At 36.6% G+C, this 18758-nt stretch overlaps 1 protein-coding gene across 3 annotated transcripts in view; it reads right to left on the bottom strand.

The window, feature by feature from the left end:
• Nucleotides 1-18758, bottom strand: part of msraa (methionine sulfoxide reductase Aa) — a 74803-nt gene that overhangs the window by 4248 nt on the left and 51797 nt on the right. For all 3 annotated transcript variants that reach the window (XM_058755689.1, XM_058755691.1, XM_058755690.1), the window contains exons 4-5: nt 18035-18139; nt 15861-15967 (exon numbers count right to left, since the gene is read on the bottom strand). In XM_058755689.1, coding sequence (XP_058611672.1) covers nt 15861-15967; nt 18035-18139 — 212 coding nt within the window. The remainder of the gene's footprint in view (nt 1-15860; nt 15968-18034; nt 18140-18758) is intronic.

Genomic DNA, 18758 nt, shown 5'->3' with positions numbered 1-18758 from the left:
GGCGCTATAGGGTGACTCGGAGAGAATTGTTGAATAACGTTGTTATTTTTTTTTTTTTTGCGCACAAAAAGTATTCTCATAGCTTCGAAAAGTATGGGTGAACCACTGATGTCACATGGATTATTTTAAAGATCTCCTTGCTACGTTTCTGAGCCTTGATCATGTAAGGATCCTTGCTGTCTATGAGAGCTCTCTTAATTTGTGCTCCGGATATGAACGAAGGTCTCACAGGTTTGGAACGACATGAGGGTGAGTAATTAATAACAGAACTTTCATTTTTGGGTGAACTATCCCTTTAAATGTGCATAATAGCACCTAAAGTGTACATATTAGTACCTTATGAAAGGGTTTTGCCCTAGTAAACCTATGAGTGTAGTTTCTGCTGGTGAAATAGTTCTCTCCTGTTTGCTGTCTTATCTCTTTCTGAGTCCGTAAACCCATCTGACAAGGCCTAGCAATGCCTTCACACTGGCTAAATAACACAGCACGAGAACTCCAGGTCTGTACCATCAACCGCCGCTCTCAACGGGCAAGTGCCAACCAGCAGCTGGCCAAGCTGGCATTGGCCAAATGCAGCAAATCCCAGCACAGGGTCTGGCTCCACCCATCAACATACCATCACCAGCTCACTCCAACACATGTGCAGCTATTAGCAGGAACAGTCACCAAGGAGACGTGCTGTTGGGCAGCATGGCACGGTTTTGTGCTATCAGAGAGAAGGGGGATATGACCAATTTACTGATAAAGGCATATCAAGTTGTCAATTTCCATTTCTACCTTTTGGGACACAGATATGAACAGCTGAAGCAAGAACCTCCCTGAAAACAGACCAGAGCTGTGAGCCAAGAGCCTGTAATTATGGAGAACGTTAAAATGAGTTTAATTTATCAGGTTCATTTAGGAAACAGGAAGTATTATTACACTCGGTCTGGAATACTTGATTTTGATTGGTCTATCGTGCCTCTTGTATCACTACACATTCTATTTTCGTACAACTGCAAGAACATCTAATTGGTGCCATCTTTTTAGAAAGAAATGAATACTTGAATTCAGTAAGGATGCATTAGAATGACAGTAAAGACTTACATTATTCCAAAAAACTCAGTTCTTTTGAACACTCATCAAATAATCCTGAAAAAAATGTATCAGAATACAGTTAGTGCTCAGAAATTTTTCTTAAGCACCAAACTAGTATATTAGTATGATTTCTGATGGATCATGTGACACTAAAGTAATGCTGAAAATTTAGCTCTGCAATCACAGAAATAAATGACATTTAAAAAAACAAATATACATATATATATTTTATTTTATTTTTTTCACAATATTACTTTTACTGTGTTTTTGCATTAAAAAATCTTGCATTAATTTACTTCAACCTAACGTAATCTCATATACACTGTATATGGATGGGAAGTGAATTGGAATGCAGCTACTGTAAGATCTCAGGTTTATTTGTGCTATTGTTTACCTCTTTCCTTTCTCTGTGGAGAATTTACTGAGCTTTACGTGGCTTTGATGTGGAAAACAACATTCAAATTAGCTTGCAGAACAATTATTTAATTCCTTGAAGAGGATTCATTTTTTATAGCTGCTGAGCACAAGGAATGTAAATAATGTCCGGTTCTTTGATTTGAAACTGCTGGGAGGGCGATTGTATAAACAGCAAAGAGATGTCACCAGGTTTATTCTCTTTATCCTTTTGTTTCAGCCTGACTCTAGCCTACAATTGAGCTCCTCAGTCTGGCTCAGGGTCTCTGGTCTGTCGTTATTGTTCACCTCATCCTTTTGTCCTTGAGCTCCTTGAGTGGCCTTGATGTCGAGACGGCCATTCAAAACCAGCGAATGGTTTCATTCTCTGAGGAAGAGTCGTTTTTATATGAATCAAACATGGAACAAGTCACAGGTAGAAAATGTTGAATGCTTTGAAATCAGTGGGAATCATATAGTGTGGTGAACGAAGTTATTTAACCAGGTCAATTTAGTTTAATTCCTGTCTTCATGTATTAATAAAACACAGAACTAAATTCCTCCTATTATATTTAATGAAGCTGTCTAGACTGGAAGCATCCATTGTGGCACTTTCATTTGACAGTCACCTAATCTATTTCCCCTATCCATCTGGAAAAATAAATATTATTTATATATTATTTAAATAGAACAATAGATAGAATGATAAACAGAATGACAGAATGATAGGTAGAGCAAAAGAAAGAATGGTATATGGATGGATGGATGATAAATAGTAGTGCTGTCAAATTATTAATCGCGATTAATCACATCCAAAATAAAGGTTTTTGTTTACATAATGTGTGTGTACTGTGTATATTTATTATGTATACTGTATATAAAGTAGTGGTGGGCCGTTATTGGCGTTAACGTGCTGCGTTAACGTGAGACTCTTATCGGGGCGATAAAAAAAATATCGCCGTTAATCTATTCTCAAAGTTGGGTTGGGAGCTGGGTCTATACTACGCAAGCTATGATGACTTTCACCTCGATATTTTAGCGCGGATGTATACCTAGCCGAATAGCACTGTAGGGGGCGAGAACGAGTCTTCGAACCTGTGTGTATGCGTGCTAACATGGATGCAGCTATGAAGCCGCCGGGTTTGCTTCAGGGAAAATTTATTTTTAAGAAGCTTCCCAATGGAAATCGGCAAGTCATTTCTGTCTCTACATTACATGGTCGCGCTCTCTGTATCGCGCGCACAGCGGAGTTCCGTCCCGGTTCGCACACACACACACACACACACAAACAAACGTAAGCGCACACACAAGTGAGCACACTCCCACTCCTATTTGTAAATATTAAGACGCAAAACGTCTATTTAAATATGACTTCTGCGTGTCTCTGTGTTAATGTATGGCGCAAGACGCGCGGGTTTGTTTACTCATACAGAAGACCGCGTGACGCTTGCGGCGATATTAACGTCTGTAGTCTCACTAAATGAGGACATAAATACATGAACAACATCTCCAGAACTGCTCTGAGAGTCACTTCATTAGCATTCGAGCGTTTCATTTGAGAAAAACTATCCTCATATCATATACACAGAAACGTAAAGGTATTCACGGCAACCCGTCAAAATAAAAGTTTGGTTTCACTTGAAGACATTGGGCAGAACGTAATAGGCTACTACTACTAAAACTATTAAAACCTTATCTTTAAGGAATAATCATACAATGTTTTCAATGTTATTATCAATATTAAATTCTTGATGACTGCTAGTTGTTTACTTATCTACTTGGCAGAATTCAAATGAGCCATTTTAATCTAGATTAATCTAGATTAATTCCAAGATTACAGTGAGATTAATCTAGATTAAAAAAATTAATCTATGCCCACCAGTAATATAAAGACACACATACAGCATATATTTTGAAAATATTTACATGTGTATATTTATATTCATATAACTTATATCATACATAAATATATTTAATATATAAACTTAACATTTTTCTTAAATATATACAAGTGTGTGGATGGATGGATGTTTTTTTTCTGGTCTCCAATCTACTAATCTGCATCATCTTTTTTTGCTTACGATATGTACATGCAATTTTTCCAACACTCATCAGTCATAGTAATAATAATTACATAAATGGATTAGTAAGGTTAAACCATTGAGCTGAAACCATAATATCTGATTGGTCTTTTTTAGTGAATATTTGCAGATCACATGCAGCTTCGATGCTTCCAGTGTAGACAGACTGAAAACCGTTCTGATGCATCATCCGTCGTGGCTAGTGTAGACAGCATTCAGTTCTGTTTTTTAGCGGGGCCCGTCTGTAAGACAGATCTACTTCAATCAGCAGACACAAAGAGAGAAAGCCACACTGGCTGGATGAGAGTTTCTCTCTGCATGTCAGTTCTATCTTTTATTCATTTGTGCACTTATTCAATCAGATCTTCTTCATTATGCCACATGCCTCCTGTGGTCAGGGGTCACTCTGCCTCCAGGGAGCATGCGGTTCACCCCACCCATGAGTGATGCTCAAGTCATACGGCTTCAGAAAGGGGGTCGTCAGCCTACAGGGACCCAGAGTCCTCCAGAACAAAGAGGCTAGACAAACACGATCCGCAGACAAACGCACAGGGCCTGATTCCAATGACCTCATGCAAAGGCTGTTTAGTTCAACGAATGAAGACAAAGACCTTTAGCTTCACTCTGAGGGACACCGTGATGGATGATGTCAACGCTGACCACATGCGACACGTCAGTTCGTTTGACTGGGGATAAAATGCAAATGACCGTTATTTTGGTTCTGCATGAACTCAAATGATGTTTTATCTTTTATACGAATCTCAGAATTCAAATAGGGCTTAGAAAAGAATACAATCTACACTGTGACTAACCAAAAAATTAGGAAGGTGCTATAAAAAAATAGGACTTCAAACAAAAGACACGAGGCCTCGCGCAATCTCAAATGTCAGGAGTGAAATGATTACGGAGTCATCTCTGAAACATGCGGTGGAGTAGGTGGCGTGGTGCTGAGCTGTTTGGTGACATGTTCCTGTGTTTTGTTTGCACGCTGCTAAATGCATAAAATTCAGACTAATTAATTTGCGTGTCAGACAGAGAAGTCATTTGGTATGCAAATACCTGCATGTCCTGGTTAAGTAAAAAAAAGAAAAAATGTGAGAGTCAGAGATAAGGAGCCTTATTTTTTGGCGAAGCAATTTCAGACGGAAGAAGGGTAAGTGTAAAATTAGAGGGGAGGAAAAAGCTAGGTGTCATAAAGCTAGTATCGAATTAGCAAGAGGAATATTATAGGCAAAGACTAAACACTTTTCGAGGTGATATACAGTACACACATACTCCAAATTATCCCTTTAAAGGAATAGTTCACTTAAATCTTTTTGTCATTATTTACCCATCCTCCAAACCCTAATGTTTTTATCTTTTACAGTGGATAATAAAGGCATAAAATCTCCAAAGAAACGTCATGCAACTCTTTTTCTTCATAGTGCCATGCTTGAATTCACTGAGCTCTTCAGAACAACTTCAGAGCTTTCTGAACCTACATAGAGAGCAATGCAACTGACACGTTCAAGGCCCAGCTACAAGAATACTTTTTGTGCACAAAGCAAACAAAAAATGAGGACAAAAAGAACACCGTATGGACGAAAAACCCAGAGGCATCCATCAAAACATCTTTTTTGTTCCACAGAAGAAATAAAGTCATTCAGGTTTGGAACAACATGAGGCTGAGGCAAAATGTGACTAATATACCACGCCTAATTATTTTTCTATGACAAAATAAGCAGTGTTATTGAGAAAACGCATGGATTCTAAGGGTGGAGGTATTTATGCATTGTAGGGTTAAAAGTGGTTTGCTTGAGAGTGCACGCATGTGTTTTTATGTGATTGTGCTGGGTTTGCCCTTGAGATCAGGGTCTGTGTCTTTGAGAACGCATCCGCTGGCACTGAGACTGGCATAGCTGGTGAGGAAGGTGGCACCGTTCATTTCCTGGCAGCTCTGTGCTTCTGTCCATAATGATGTTTAGGGCTATGTGCTCGCCTGTGCCAAAAATCTGTTCTATAGCATTTGTTGAGGTCTCTTGAGGATATCATCATGAAGGAAAATGAAACCTGGATTGTCTGCAGCCGCTAGAAGTACAGCGAGGGGAGGAAATGGGACGGGAGGATCAGTGGTCAGATGGTAAACAGGGAAGGCAAACCCATAAAGACAGCCAGCCATCTGATCTGGAAACAGTAGTTCTGTCACGCTGGACTGTAGGCAGAAATGTTCTCTGAAGCTTTGGGTTTGTGGGGGTTTAATTATGCTTCAGATGAAACTGGCGTAAATAATCATACAGTTTCTCTGGACGTGTTAGAATCTCTTTATGAGATGCAATGTGTCAAACTATGAGGTGTAAAATACAGCAGGAGAAGAGAAGTGAAATTCATTTTTACAGTTTTAGGTTTTAGTCAGTTTTTGTATTTTGCCCGAAAAATATCCTTTCAATTTAGTCTATATTTTTTCATGTTGTATTCAGTTTAACTACAATTTGACTACACTGGAATCTAAGTTCAGTTATGTAAATATGTAAATATTTTATATTGTATTATTCATTTTAACCATATTCTTTGATTTGAACGGAAACAGCGTATCCATGCGTTACTGATGACAGAGAATAGCGTACGCACTTTGCGTCCATCGGATGCTCTCCAAAATGGTGCTATGCTGATACAGAGAGACACAAAGGAGACGAATTGTTGAATAAATGTAGTTATTTTTATTTTCTTTGTGTACAAAAAGTATTCTCGTTGCTATTTTGACAATGTTTTTTATGCTTTTCTGTGCCTTGACAGTATTATTTACTTTGCAGCCAATGGGACAGTCGCAAACCTCCCGGTTTTATCCAAAATATCTTAAATTGTGTTCCGAGGACGAACAAAGCGTTTACGGGTTTGGAACGACATGGGGGTAAGTGATTAATGTCAAAATTTTCATTTTGGGGTGGAGTATACCTTTAACACTGGACAAGATGAGATAATAACAAAGAACAGATAAAAATGGTATTTTATCATTTTTTAATCAATATTTGTCACTCTTCGTTATAGCTATTTTTACTACATCTAATTTTAATCATCAAAAATAACTCTGAGTTTATGAAAAAGTGTCAAATTAAACCAAATATTTAAACATAATTAATCTATTAATTTAAACACATTTTCAGATTTTGCTTGTACATAAAAATTTTTAAAAGAGTTTTTAAAAAGTAAAAAAAAAAAGAGTCTTTTGACAAAAATATCCTGGAAATGTATTCTTCAAATTTGTATTTATATATATTTATGCATTTTAGTCAATTTTACTACAGTTTGACAAAAAAAATCCTAAATTAATGTAGAAATGTAAAACACTGGAAAGGAGGATGAGAAAAGAAGAGACCAAAACAATAAAACAAGATTAAAAAAGAAGACAACTGATGACAATTGTCAGAAAACAAGAAAGGAAAAGTCAAGAAAAATTAGAAAAGATGAATTTGGAAAGAGAAGAGACGAGACGAGACGAGACAACAGATTACAATGATTAAAACAGAGAAGAGAAAAGATGGGGTGACATCACAACTATAAAAATAATTTGATTCGATAATGGACACTGAGAAGCCAATAAATGACAATTGTTAAGAACATGCAAGAGGAGAAAAAAAAAAAAAAGATAAAATGAACCAAAATGAGATAAGACAAGAAGAGAAAATGACAATGGGTCAGCAGCGAGGAGCTGGAAAGAGGGCCGGGTCGAGGAGCAGAGAGCGACACACTGAGGAAGGCAGGACACAGGAAGCAAGAGCAGCACTGAGCAAAGAAAGTTCAGTTTGATACTAAAGCAATTTCAAGACAGATTTGGCCGGCAGATGGTTGGCAGCGCTGTGTTTGTTAAACCAACTGGTCGGGTACATTAGGATGTCGGGGAGCAGCATGCATTGAGTCTCCATTTAGAACAGCCACACATGGGGGAGGGGAAGAGGGGGTGCCGGCCTGGCAAGCTGGTCAGGAAATAACGGGAACGGTCGCAGAGCGGTCGGGGGAAAAGCTAATTAGCCCACGCATGGCCCGCAGTCACACACACAGACACACACTCTATAATGAGACTCAGGTATGTTCGACACCTCACACGGATGGAGAGACCTAGAAAACACTCGGCCTCCTTCCACATTCCATTTACTCTTATCAGTCTACTGCAGTCTGATCCGGCCTGTCATTTCTCTCGCTCGATGTGTTTCTTTCGCTTTCTCTGTCTGTCTGTTCTTGTAGCTGTCAAAAACATTGGCATGGGCCCTTGATGGCAAAATATACTGGCATTGGCAAACCAGGGTTTTTATCATTAACTAAAACTAAAACTATTAAACACTGTTTTGTTAATTGAAATAAAGCTGAAATGAAATAAAATAAAAATATTCAATTAAAATCTTGAAAATTAGAAATGTTGCCTTGGGAACTAACTGAAAGGTTGAAGAACTAAAATTACTGGAAAACAACTAAAAAAATAAATAAAAACTAAAACCGAATAATTTAAATATAAATAAATTAAATTTAAACAGTAATATTATAAAAAGGGGATAAAAATGTCAAAAAACACTTAACAAGATTACTAAAAAATAACCTAAATGAAAATTCAATTGTAAATAACACTAAAATAAGACTGCGGCAAACTAGTGAATTGTCAAATTTTATAGCGCAGTTGTATGTGTATGCCTAAAATATAATATTTGACACAAACAATAAAAAATGCTACTACTCTAAACAACAATCATTATTTGACCCAAATATAAAAATTCTCACAACAAGAAATGTAACATATCATTTATAAATTTTAGTGCTGTCAAATGATTAATCGCATTCAAAATAAACGTTTTTGTTTACATAATATGTGTGTGTGTACTGTGTATCTTTATTATGTATATATAAATACACACATGCATGTATATTTAAGAAAAATATATTATGTCCATATATTAAATATATTTATATATATAACATACATTATATTGATATAAATATATACATGTAAATATTTTCAAAATATATACTATGCGCGTGTATATTTATATATACATAAATATACACAGTACACACATATATTACGTAAACAAAAACTTATTTTGGATACGATTAATCACGATTAATCTTTTGTCGGCAATAATAAATTAATAATTTTACATTTATCACTCTGATTTGTGAATGAATCATTCAGACTGGTTTCATTGATTCATTAAAAATCTGACTCAACAGAATGATTCAATGATTCATTTATGAATTAGAATTTTTTACATTTTCTGAAAGTGAATAATGAATTTTACTCCTCACACAAAACTATCATATGACTTTAGAAGACAGACTGTTGTGCATACATATATGAATCACTTTTATGATTTCTTTGTGGTGGGGAGTTTTTCAGCTTTTATCTTCATTTGCTAACATTATATTGATCATGTGGTTGGGATATTCTTTTCTTCCTCCTTGGAAAAAATAAAGCCATACATGCCAGTGGCCAGGAAGAAATAAAGTCACATAAGGAATGACACGATGGTGAGTAAATAATGACAGCATTTTTATTTTTGGGTGAACTGTTCCTTTAAAAATCAATTAGCCGTCATTGGAAGGCCACAGAATGAAAGTAAAAAAGCCACAAACACCCACTTCCGATACACCTCCTCCCTCGTAATTACAGCCCACATTATCCATGGGAGACTGGTGGCGAAGGTGCGACTGGGCTTTTACTGCGCTAGCGTGTAATAGAGTGAGGCTGCAGTCGCTAATTAAGGCCATTGTGATTTCTTGCAGACATTGATGGGGAGGTGTAATTGGTGGAGTGCAGTCAATCTCCAGGATTTTGCTCAGGGCGCACAGAGACTAGGTAAACCACACATGTGGAGGCCTCGGAGGGGAAAAACCTGTCTTTTGTTAGCCCTTAATTGAGATGCTAATAGATGGGAACATGCCACACCAAGTTCTTGAGACGTGAGGACAGAGAGAAGGAGAGAAAGTGAGAGAGAGTAAATGAGCACAAAGGCAGGGGGGTGGACGGATGGAGCGCTGCCCCCTGTGGATAGGACACACTGCCCCCTTGTGGTTACTTTTACCAGCATTTTATGTAGCAATATGATGCTATGCAGAATGATGCTACTGTCTCTGCCAATTAAGGAAACAGAAAGGGTATGACCAGGATATTGAATATTGAACAATCTCGCAGAGGTCAATAAGAGCAAATCTCCTTCATTTAAACCCTCAGCGATCGTCACTCTCTGCACTAATATGAAGCAAAGCGCTGCTAGCCTATGACATTCATGTTTTGCTTTGAGAATCAGCCGGAAGGTGATCTGAACAAGGGCAGTTTAGTGGTGTAAATGGGTGCAGATATTGGGCTAAAATGAGGGCTGAATTTGGTGGCTCACTGCAGCGTCTATCAGGGTTATTATCCTTAACTAAAACTATTTAAACATTTTTGTTAATTAAAGCTGAAACTAAATAAAATATTAGATGAAAAATCAACTGCAAAATTAGTAAAATTGGAAATAAAAAAATTATAATAGTAATATTTAAAAAAAACTAATGGTAGTACCAAAAATATACCTAAAATTAAAATGAAAACGTAAAAATAAAAGCTAATTTAAAATATTAATTAAAAAACTATTAGTATGTAATATTAAAATAACACTAATGTCTATGTGCTGAGAAATGTGACTTTAATATAAGGTTCCAGTGAAGCCAGATTTGTAGATCTGCTGAGTAGAAAAAAAAAAAAAGAAACGAAAAAAAAAAAAACTCTTGCTCTCGTTTTGGCACTGGTCTATTATTAATATTCTTCGCTTTGAACTTTTTATCCCTATGGTGAAACTCAATGAACTTTGCATGCGTGAAGGGTCTGTGGCTAATTGCATTTTGTGTAATTATGGGATGGATTGAATGGATGGTTGCCTAGCAACTAGATGGTTAAATTCACAATATTCCACTCCGTTTGAGCTAAAGACTTTGAATATCACACAAGAGTCACTCTTCTCATGGGGAACAAGTCTGCCCCAAGGAACCATACATTTCCACATGAAATTTTATATTTTAAAATCTTATGAAGCACTCATCTTTTGGAACATGTGAAATGCATATGTAAAACTGTGAATGCAACTCAACAGACTTCCAGAAAACTGCCATTTCCAGTTAGTACGGATGTTTTTAAATTTTTACAAGATTTTTGCTTCTCTCAGACAGTGCTAGTCATTTGCATTTTGCCATGTCAAGCGAAATTAACAATGTTTCTTAATTAATTTTAAGATATTCTGGTATATAATTATGCCTTCAGAAAGGTAACAGGGTTAACACTTTTACAGTTTAATTTCACATTACAAGCCTTGTGCAACTACAAGATGCTTCTTAGAAATAAAATTCTAATTATTATCAACTTTTCACAAGTAAAATGTAAGATAAAAGTGTGCATATATATACACACACACACACAACAAGGGAAAAAAAAATATTAGTTTACACAAACATATTAAGCAGCACAACTGTTTTCTACATTGATCATAATAAGAAATGTTTCAGATCATGTGACACTAAAGACTGGAGTAATGACTGCTGAAAATACAGCTTTTGCATCACAGGAAGAAATTTGATTTTAAAATATATTAAAACAGAAAACTGTTATTTTGAATTGTAAAAATATTTCACAAATTTGATTGCTTTTAAAGTATTTTTGATCAAGTAAATGCAGACAGAGACTCTTACCGACCCTAAACTTTTAACAGTATACACACACTAAAAGCTGGCGTTAGCTATGCCTTGTTAAAGTAATTTAATTGTACATCGAGTACAATCATATCCAGCACTGTTGCCCCACAACAGATACAGTAGCCCTCCAAATTCCCAACATCCCTCACACTAACACCAGGCGCTACAATCCTAAAAAAAGCCACCCACAGCTTTCATTCCACCCTTGCAGACACAATTTATGGTGACATCAAATCTTGCCTTACGCAACACAGACGGGCCCCCAACCCAAGATCGGAGTCCCTCATCTCCAGCATCCTCCAACCCCCCCTCACCGGTCTCCCTCTCCTGTCCCTCACTCATAATGGACCCAGCTGCCAGTCAGACCAGGCTTTATTAACCCCTTGCCTTCTGACACTCATTTCATTGTGGCTAGGGGTCAACAGCTGATTAGAACACCGGTGAGGCGGCACTCTACAGACGACCTTCGACCCCAGGCAGCCTCTCCGTTTGGGCAGCGGGCCAATAGGAGCCAGCGCGGCCTCCCTTGTTGCCATGGAGACAGGGCCTGCCTAAGCGCAGATGGCTCGGCAGGGGGTGGAGTGGGTGGAGAGAGAGAGAGAGAGAGAGAGAGAGACAGCAGACAATGGAGGATGGAGCGAATACGTGAGAGAGAGAAAGAGAACGCAGTTAAAAAGTGGCCAGTAGAGGGAGCGTGTGAGTCTGCAAGCGCTTCAGAACAGAAACACAATGAGAAATGCAGAGCCTAGTGCAGCTAAAAGCTTCTTTGACAGCATGCAGCCTTTAGAAACTCTTGTCTTATTCATCTGTGCAGCTAGAAGAGAGTGCTGCAGGACATATTTAATGCTTGTCCTATTGAAATTGCCTTTGCAGGCTATAGGTTCGGACTCCCAGAGACCCCATGGTATATGTCTAAAAAAAGGCCTAAGTAGTGATTTTTTTTCAAACTCAAATTCTAAGTTCCTCTGACCTTATCAAGCCAACTCATGTAACTTATATCAAATAATGTGATAGATTGACTATATTGGGTACAGAAATGTCACTGTTATCCAAAATAGTCAATGTTGCTTTCTGTTTGACCAAAGCAAGAAAATACAATAAATAAATAAATAAAAATCTATATATACACACATTTACATATATAGGAAAATACTTGAACATGACAAACAGAACATGAGGGCTAATAAGTGATCTACCATTAAAAAGCAGCACTGGTAGTTTACAGTAATTTTAGCTTACAGTAATTTACCAAACTGCTGCAAAATCCCACTTTTCTATGAACATGAATTCAGCCGTGCAACAAGCCAAACTGAAAATTATCCATTTTCCAAGGGGGGAAAAAAACATCTCTTCATGCCCTATTTTTATGAAACAGAACTATTTTAGAGGGCCATATAGTGGCTCTCAATTAACAGAACCCTTGTCCATGAAATTTCAGGGCAAGAAAACAAAGCAATTAATACTGGATGATTCTCTAAGCAAAAAGGCTGCTCTGCCAAAGCAATAAGAAACAAAAGACTTCTAAAAAAACAGGATAAAAATATTATTTTATTGTGCAAATTCATACAGAAGAATCCATCTGCTAATAGATATAGTCCCTTAAATGTAGACTAAGGTTATAGGTGGTCTCTATGGGATAAAATGCAATAACCAATCAGCATCTAAGACCAAAACTCTGTATAATTCTAAATATGATTTTAAAAAGTGTCTGATTTTGGATGCAGGAAACTGATCAGAAAGTCAGAGGCCAATGGTGCAGACCACTGGGAGTCATCAGCTGGAGCCAGCGCTGCGTGAAAAAAAACAAATCGCACCCATATGCTTGTCCCGCTCTGAGGCCTGCGCCCCCTTTTCTCATCCCCTGGGTTCCAGCACTGCGTGTTCCATCATTTAGACACTTCAGTGGACTCAGTAGTAATGATGGTCTAATGTCGAGTCTGGAGCCAATTTTATATAAATAATTATATTTTATATATATATACACTTGTAAAGAGTCCAAATGAATGATATATTTATCACTCTTCACTCATGCCTGAGCGCTCAATTTTGAAGACATGCTGAATGCAATATCCAAAAATCATTTCCTGTGATTTGCTTTCTCAGCAATGATGGAAAGATTGTATATATTATTTTTATAAATCAGCTTTATCCCTCTACTCATCCCTTTCCTTCATTTTTTTTAAATTTATATAAATTTACATAGTTAAACTGTTAACTAAACCAGATTTTTTTCATATTTGTGGCTGTGTGGCCAGTGAAAATGTGGCAAGTAAAAATCTGAACTAAGTGAAATAATGGCCTGCATGCAGAAGAAAAGATTCCTTATTGTCGAGCCCTGATTGCTGATCTCCAAATCAGTCTCTATTCTGCTAGAAAACTTCTTAATATCCCTCTAAAATAAGCATTTTGATTGTGAACATCGAGGACTTCATTTGTGAGCATGTGTGAATGTGTCTGCGAGCATCACTGTCCAGTGAGATCCATCCCTTCTTCAAGAATCAGTTGCTGAGATACCAAATGCACCATATCACAGGAAAAGATATTGGATATTGTGTTCAGCGTTTGTTCAAAATGGAGGGCTGAGGCAAGAGCGAAGAGTGACTGCGCCGTTCATTTGGGCTTTTTTGATGTAGAAAGAGAAGCTGCACAAACCCTCGGTATCAGCACAAAAGCAGCCGAGATCTGATGTGAAGTGCAAAGAAAGCAAGAAAGGACACTGGGACGATGAGACAGTCAAGGTCATCTCGTCAATAGTCAAATGTGTCAAATGCGACACTGTCTGCATGTGTCCGAGCGTGAATACAACAGAGCGCTTCGGTGAGGTACAGAACGCACAGCTGCTAATTTCATCTCAGACTGTGGACTGATCTGAGGGAATGAGAAGAGAAACAGCCCAAAAAAACACAAGTATGATCATACACAAGGGAGGGAAGGGTTTTGAAGGAAGAAAATGAGACTACAGGGGTACGGTAGGGAAGATTAGTGCATGTGAGAACCACAGTCAGTTCCTCTGCTTCTATTGTTCTAACAGGCTTCGCTTCGACGGAAAGGGTGGGGTTGTTAGCGTGAACTGCATGCAGGTTTGTAATGCATTGCACCACCGAGACCAAGAAACCTCAATTTTCGGCTCGACAACAGAGCCGTTCTGCAATTAGAGAAAAATATATGCATAATGCAGATGGCAGCGTTCGCACTCAGCGCCGAAAGGCTTTGAACCTCCTCGTGCACGGATTTGAAGGCTCCCTACTCCAAGCTGTCTACGAGACAAACAGAATTACTATTTCATGTGTAAGATTATATTTCCCTGCTTTGCAGAAAACCTGTTTCATCTGGCATGGATTCGCAGGTTATCAAACAGAGAAAGAACCGTTGAGGACTGTAATCCTCAACACCTGTCCCTTCTTACTGTCCGCTTGGGGACCAGAGGTGTAGGCATACCATTATATGAGGGTACCGGCAATACAAACAGCTTTTGTTTTCTAAAGAAGTGGTTGTCAACTGGTGGATTTCAGGTCTGCTCTGATAAGGTTGTGGACTGGAGGGAAAATACCATTCTAAGCCTGTTGCCTTAAAGTGCTTTGCGGAAGTGAAGAAATGAATATCACATTAATATTCCAATACTCAACAACAAAAATAACTCTAGTAATGCTACTAATACATTAAAATAAAATAATATTATTAAATATTATTAAAATAATTAATGTGTGTGTGTGTGTGTGTGTGTATACACATACACAAATCAATAAGTTAACACATTAATAAGTGATCACATATCACATACATATTCCACTACTCGACAAACTGTTTTAAAATGATGTAAAAAATGGTTTTAATAATAATTATTTTAATATTAGAATTGTATTACTTTATTATTTATTTTTCACATATTATATTTTTGTCAAATTTTTATGCAATATATAATATTATTATTATTATTATTATTCATATATACAAATGAAGAGTGCTGAGATCCAAAAGACAACCAATAATATTTTCAAGGACATTTTTGCTTTTGGTGCATGATGTCCAATGACTAAATAATAAAAAGTATCAAAAAAGTTCTGATACCATGAAATTGCATAAATTTGAGGAACAGACTAAAATTTATTCATATAAAATCTTCCAATACAACATATTCATGCAGCATCCTATATGGCAAAATAAAAATATTTTCAGAATTTTTTTTTAAATACATATTTTCAATAAGTTATTAGTTAAATAGTTTAATTTATTTTCCCTCCTTTTTTTGCCCTTATATACAAATGTTTATTTTTTCCTAAATAAAAAAAGCATTTTCTTTTTACCCTTGAAGTACATTTTGTATTTTTGTATAATTTATACAGTTTTTTAAATAAAATATATATAAATTATCATTAGTATTATTATTAGTATTTTTTAAATACAATTGAAGAGTGCTGAGATCCAAAAAACTAATGTCAATAATATTTTCAAGACAACAAATAATATTTTCAAAAACATTTTTGCTTTTGGCACTTGATGTCCAATGTAATATCTGGATCCTGAAGCCAAACTAGTTTTGAACCACTGATCCGCAAACTGATCACCTGAGGGTTGTTTGTATATGGAGGGGAGATATATGAAAGGGTGGTTGAGGGATACCTTCTGATATTTATCCTTGGAGCACAATGCCTGGTCGAGCTGTTCCTGTGTGTAAGCATAGATGGTTGATCGATAGGTCGTCCCAACGTCGTTGCCTTGTCGCATTCCTATCAAAGAAAATGCAGATATGTCAATGATCAACAACAAGGTGTTTGAAGATCTGGTTACAACACAAAATGTAAATGGGTAAACTACTCCTTGATATTCAGCGTTAAACTCTATATAGACATCTGAGAAGTAAAGTAAGTTGTGTAACCCTGATGTAATCATGCAGTTCAGCCACTGAGTGCGTCTTCTGTGGGTCCAAAATTAGCATCTATTAGTACTTTGGTCTCTTGGGAAACAAACTCCCAATCAACCAGATATGAAATCTTGGGAAGAGTGCAATTTTAATTAAAGCTCTGTTCTATCTGTTCTTGATCCAGATATGACTTCATGGATTCTGCATAGATATATTTGTTGGATGGGAAGAGGGCATTAACTATGCTGAAGAAGTTGGATAGGACTGGAGCCTTTGCCTCATGTGAATGTACATTATTATTTTAAACATTTCTGAGCTGTAAAACTTTTCTTTAAATTACTTAAGCCAAACCATAATGGTTTCAGTGTGAACATATATAAGAATGAGCCAAGTGTTAGTCATCACCACAGACACAATCAGGGCATTATGCAGGCCATCTCCATCAGTCTGAATGTGATTGGATGGTCGAGACACTTTAATCTCTGATCTGAATCCTCTGGTCATGATTGCAGCCACTCAAACTGTTGCCTCTCCTCTTTGTGAATTCATGATGGGCCTCTCGTAGCTCTCAAACTACTGGAACTTAAGACTGTATTAAGTTAAAGAGCTGCTCTTTTTACAGGCTTTTAAATCGATTTTTGTGCTCCGCCTTTCTTTAATGAACACTGTACTAAACAAAACTTACTGTCTACTGTATTGGATTTCAACTATTAATGAACTAAATATGATCTTAAAGGGAGAGTTTACCCAAAAAGGACATTTTTGTCATTTACTCAAAACATTTCTTCTGTGAAACTTAAAAGACAGCTCTAAAATGACTAAATAATAAAGTATCAAAAAAGTTCTAATGCCATAACATTGTGACAATTTATTCATGTATATATTTATTTAAAATCTTCCAATGTAACATTCGAGTGGCATCCTACTGTATATAGCAAAATAAAAATTTAGAAATATTTTTTTAAAAATAGATCAAAATACAAAAAAAAAAAAAAACATTTATCACTAATATAGGTTTTTAAATACATTTACATCAATAAATATTCAATAATTTATAATAAGTTATAAGTTAAGAGTTAAATAGTTCAATTTATACTCCCTCATATTTTTGGCCATTATATACAAATGTGACCCTGGACCACAAAACCAGTCATAAGTAGCACGGGTATATTTGGAGCAATAGCCAACAATACATTGTATGCCAAAAATTATTAGGATATTAAGTAAAGATCATGTTCCATGAAGAACATGTTTTGTAAATTTCCTACCGTAAATATATTAAAACTTAATTTTTGATTAGTAATATGCATTGCTGAGAACTTCATTTGGACAACATTAAAGGCGATTTTCTCAATATTTTGATTCCAGATATTCAAAAAGTTGTATCTCGGACAAATATTTGACCCTTGTGATTGGTTTTGTGGTCCAGGGTCACAAATGTGTTTATTTTTTTCTAAATAAAAAAGCATTTTTCCAGAAATGTCTTTTAAGATTGGAATTTTCTTATATACATTTCTTATAGAGATTTTTTTTGACCCTTGAAGTACATTTTGTAATCTATTCTGACATATGAAGGTTTAAACTAAATTTATTTTTTAATTATAAAAAATATATTTTCTTATATTAAAATACATTTTGGCAATTTATGGATATTTGAATTAATGATATTTTGGTATGTTCCTCATTATAAGACTTGAAATATACCACACAATGCCATATGGTCTAATTTTATGGTGCTTTTCAGAGCTCGACATTTGCGCATTCACGTTCACTGCGTATAGGAGAAAAAAAAACTCTCTCTGTGTTCCACAGAAGAAAGAAAGTCATACAGATTTGGAAAGACAAGAGGGGAGTAAATGATGACAGAATTTTCATTTTTAAAAAGCACACTATCCCTTTAAGATTTTGTGTGTGTGGTGGAATAAAATGTTACCTTGTGTAGGATTGTGGCTTTCCCAAAATACCTTGAGCAACTGTGCAAAGTTGATTTTCTCAGGCTCATAGACCACGCGAACCACCTCTGCGTGTCCTGTTTTACCTGTGTGAGCAAGAGAAGCAGAGGTGACTGTGTAAACATCATCGCCAAAAGAGTCACGGTACGCGCGCACACCCTCGGGTTAAACAGAGGTGGCCCGCCATCCCAATCCAGTCAGGTCATCAAGGGGCACTGATTTTGGCTTGACTGGCCACATCTCCAGCGATAGGGTCAGTCCTCCATATTGATTACCTTTATGTGTCTTTTGACCCTTTCATAAAAGTACAAGGGCGGTCGATCTACCTGTGTGTCATGGCAACAGCTGGGTGCTTTTCTATAAGCTAAAAAGAATTGCAACCCGAGGAAAAAAAAACATGAAAAAATTTCTAGAGGATGTTCTCCTTCTCTTAGATGGACTCATAAAAAGAAGAAATTACTTTGAAATGACTCATAGCGGGTTAGCAAGCATGGAGGAAAAGCACAGAGGAGCATCAAACAAACACAAGCACAATACATTACGTACTCAGCCTGATGATTATGCTCTCTTTAAGGCTAGATTCAAACAACAGCACAGCCATTAGTAGCAATCGAAAAGGAAAACATGAAGTGGGTCAGACAGAGATTAAAGTGAGAATTGCTGACGCCTTTTCTTTTTTAATGCCATTAAAACAACAAGCACTGA

Source organism: Onychostoma macrolepis, chromosome 20, assembly GCF_012432095.1.
Source record: "Onychostoma macrolepis isolate SWU-2019 chromosome 20, ASM1243209v1, whole genome shotgun sequence".
Classification (NCBI taxonomy): domain Eukaryota; kingdom Metazoa; phylum Chordata; class Actinopteri; order Cypriniformes; family Cyprinidae; genus Onychostoma; species Onychostoma macrolepis.
Note: the sequence above shows the minus strand (reverse complement) of the source record. Positions and strands in the feature narration are given on the sequence as shown.